The sequence below is a fragment of the Lactuca sativa genome, chromosome 7 (genome assembly GCF_002870075.4).
Source record: "Lactuca sativa cultivar Salinas chromosome 7, Lsat_Salinas_v11, whole genome shotgun sequence".
NCBI classification, from domain to species: domain Eukaryota; kingdom Viridiplantae; phylum Streptophyta; class Magnoliopsida; order Asterales; family Asteraceae; genus Lactuca; species Lactuca sativa.
The window spans coordinates 120,813,440-120,816,527 of record NC_056629.2 but is presented as its reverse complement, the minus strand read 5'-3'; the positions used below and the strand labels follow the sequence as shown (position 1 = coordinate 120,816,527).

Here is a 3,088-nt window from a genome sequence, read left to right as displayed (position 1 = left end):
TATCATATTCATGTAATAGATTATTATTATCTTTTTATTATTATAACAGGGATTTTATTACAACCGTATTTTATGTGAGGTGTATTCCATTAATCATTATCCGGTAGTGATTCAAATTCCTTAAAAAGAATCGGTAATCTTTATTTTACCTTCCCCGTTTATGAAATCGCAATAACTCCCTAGTAATAACTTATATCATCATCTACCATTGCACAATCGTCTTACGTTCTCCTAGCCCCTCACCAGCAATGGAACTTGGAGTTTACTCAGAATTCACTGCTATTCGGTAAATTGTTTCAGCTTAAGTTCAATTTTACGATGATGCAATTTCTATACGTTTACATGATTTAATACATCTCTGTGATGTATTGTATGAAAATTTTACATTGTAATAATGGTAATTTCTAGTAAACGGCTAATTGCTATCACGTGTCCATCAATGGAGATTCAAGTGACGATATCTGAAATTTAGACGGTTTTCATTATCTCTTATGCGATTGACTAGTTTTCTATTAATTTAAATCAGGGGCATAACTGTAACTTTACTTTCAAATTTTGTGGTCGTGGAAAAATCGGATTGTTGTCGCTATCCTGCGTATCTCCTTGCCTTTATAAACGACCTGGATATCAAAAACATTAAACAAAATCCAATGGCCTACCTCTGTAGCCTCGATATGCTTCTCCTTTCGGTGTTGATGTTTGCTTCTGTTTCCGTCTTCCTTTACAGGAGAAGGTCCCGTCCTGTTACTAATTGGCCCGTTTTTGGCATGGCCCCCGATCTCATTCTTAACGCTTATCGAGTCCATGACTTCGCCACTGATCTTCTCAAACAGAGCAATGGTACTTTCATGCTTAAAGGTCCTTGGTTTGCCAATATGGATATGCTTGTCACCTCGGACCCCACCAACATTCACTACATGCTGAGCAAGAACTTCCCCAACTATCCTAAAGGACCAGAATTCCGAAAGATCTTTGATATCCTTGGAGATGGGATCTTTAACTCAGATCACGAGGTATGGGAAATCCAAAGGAAAACAACCATGTCTCTACTCAAACACCCAGACTTCAATTCTCACCTGGAAAAAAATATTAGGAACAAGATCGAGAAAGGGCTTCTCCCTCTCCTTGATTTGATCTCCCATAATCAGCAAGCCATCGATTTGCAGGAAATATTTCAGAGGTTTACTTTTGACGCTATCTGTGCATTACTTTTAGATTATGATCCTGAAACCCTGTCCGTCCATTTACCATATAATGCCTGCGAGAAGGCCTTCACTGATGCCGAAGAAGCTCTTCTGTGGAGGCATGTGTTGCCCGAAAGAGTTTGGAAGTTGCAACAGAGATTCGGGATGGGCAAAGAGAAGAAGTTGACCGAAGCTTGTAAGGTTTTTGATGAATTTATTTATAAATGCTTGTCACGGAAAGAAGAAGAGTTTGGTAATGATGGAAGAGTAGAGAAAGAGGAGACGACCGGGTTGTTAGAATCTCTAATGACAAGTTTCCAAGGACAAACTGGGATTTCAGGGGACTCGAGAAGGTTTTTAAAAGATACGATACTCAATCTGATGATTGCTGGGAGAGACACCACAAGCACAGCTCTTTCATGGTTTTTCTATCTCCTTGCCCAAAACCCTAGCATAGAGAGCAAGATCCGAAGGGAGATTGAGAACGAAGTTGGTGATGCTGATTGGAAAAGTTTGGGTGTAAAAGAGTTGAGGGGTCTTGTTTATCTTCACGGAGGTTTATGTGAAGCATTACGGCTGTATCCCCCTGTTGCTTTGGAGCACAAGTCGCCATATGATGCGGACGTCCTTCCAAGCGGACATGCAGTGAATGAGAACAGCAAGATTATTCTGTCGTTCTACTCCATGGGAAGAATGGAATGGATATGGGGGAAAGACTGCATGGAGTTTAAACCCGAAAGATGGTTTTCAGAAGGAGGAAAAGGAGGGGTAAAGCACGAACCATCTTATAAGTTTACGGCGTTTCATGCGGGGCCACGGACATGCTTGGGTAAGGAAATGGGTTTTATTCAGATGAAAATGGTGGCGATTGCAATCATTTATCATTACCATGTTGAGGTGGTCGAAGGTCATATGGTTTGTCCAGGCGATTCGATTATACTCCAGATGAAATATGGTTTGAAGGTCAGGCTGATACCTATTAATTAGGCATATCAACGCTTGAGATTGAATTACATAACAAATTAAGGGGAGTACCTTTCGTGAATTATTTTTACTTCATTTGCAAAAATTATGTGGGATGTAGTACATAGTGTGCGTACGTGCACATGAGAATGTATGTTTAAAATAATAATTTGATGGTTAATAACTAAGCTATCATATTTATACCATGGATACACTGAAATGAATATAGGATTAATGCTATTATTGACCAACAAATTTTCTCAAATTTGTTTAAATACTCATCATAGTTATTTTCTGTTTTGTAGGCTAATATTTTTTTAATATTATTCAAGTTATTTTCTGGTTTTATAAATGTACAAATTTCAGTTTTTTTGAGTTTAAAATGTCAATTAATAAAACTAAGGGGCTGTTTGGTAGCCTCTTAATTTTCCACAGATTTCAGTTTTTTTGAGTTTAAAATGTCATTTAATAAAACTAAGGGGCTGTTTGGTAGCTTATTAATTGGAAAATTAAGAGGCAATGTCTGAACTTTTAAGATTTAGAGCATTTTTTTGGGTATGAAAAAAAGCATCTTAATTTTCAAAAAGCCTCTTAAAGTTTCAGATATAATATTACATCTGAATTAAAAAAAGACGCACCTTGCCCTTTGCCTTTTCCCTAATAATTTTTCATCCGTTTGTTTTTTCCTTTCTGCTCCATCGACACTCACCCCCCATTTTCTCCTACCTCTCGATCTGCAACAAAAGATTATGATCTTCAAAACTCGTCTTTTGTTCTCTCCTCCGCAATTGATGAAGCCGCCGCCCGCTTCAATGACTCTGTCGTCTTCGACGCCTTTGCCACCTTCGACGCTGCCGCCATCGACCCCAATTGTTCCAGGTAAGGTTTTCTTTTATTTTGTCCCTCAAAATGAAATCTTAGCACATGCATCGATTTTTTCT

General features: G+C 38.2%; 1 protein-coding gene across 1 annotated transcript; it reads left to right on the top strand.

Moving 5' to 3' along the window:
- Window positions 1-635: 635 nt before the first annotated feature.
- Window positions 636-2,353, top strand: LOC111892442 (alkane hydroxylase MAH1). Its single transcript, XM_023888478.3, has one exon. It carries the CDS (start codon window positions 651-653, stop codon window positions 2,169-2,171), a length of 1,521 nt encoding a protein of 506 aa, XP_023744246.1. The 5' UTR covers window positions 636-650; the 3' UTR covers window positions 2,172-2,353.
- The last annotated feature ends 735 nt before the right edge of the window (window positions 2,354-3,088 follow it).

Coding starts and splice junctions, on each gene's coding strand:
- LOC111892442 (XM_023888478.3), top strand. CDS start 651: ATGGCCTACCTCTGTAGCCTCGATATGCTTCTCCTTTCGGTGTTGATG.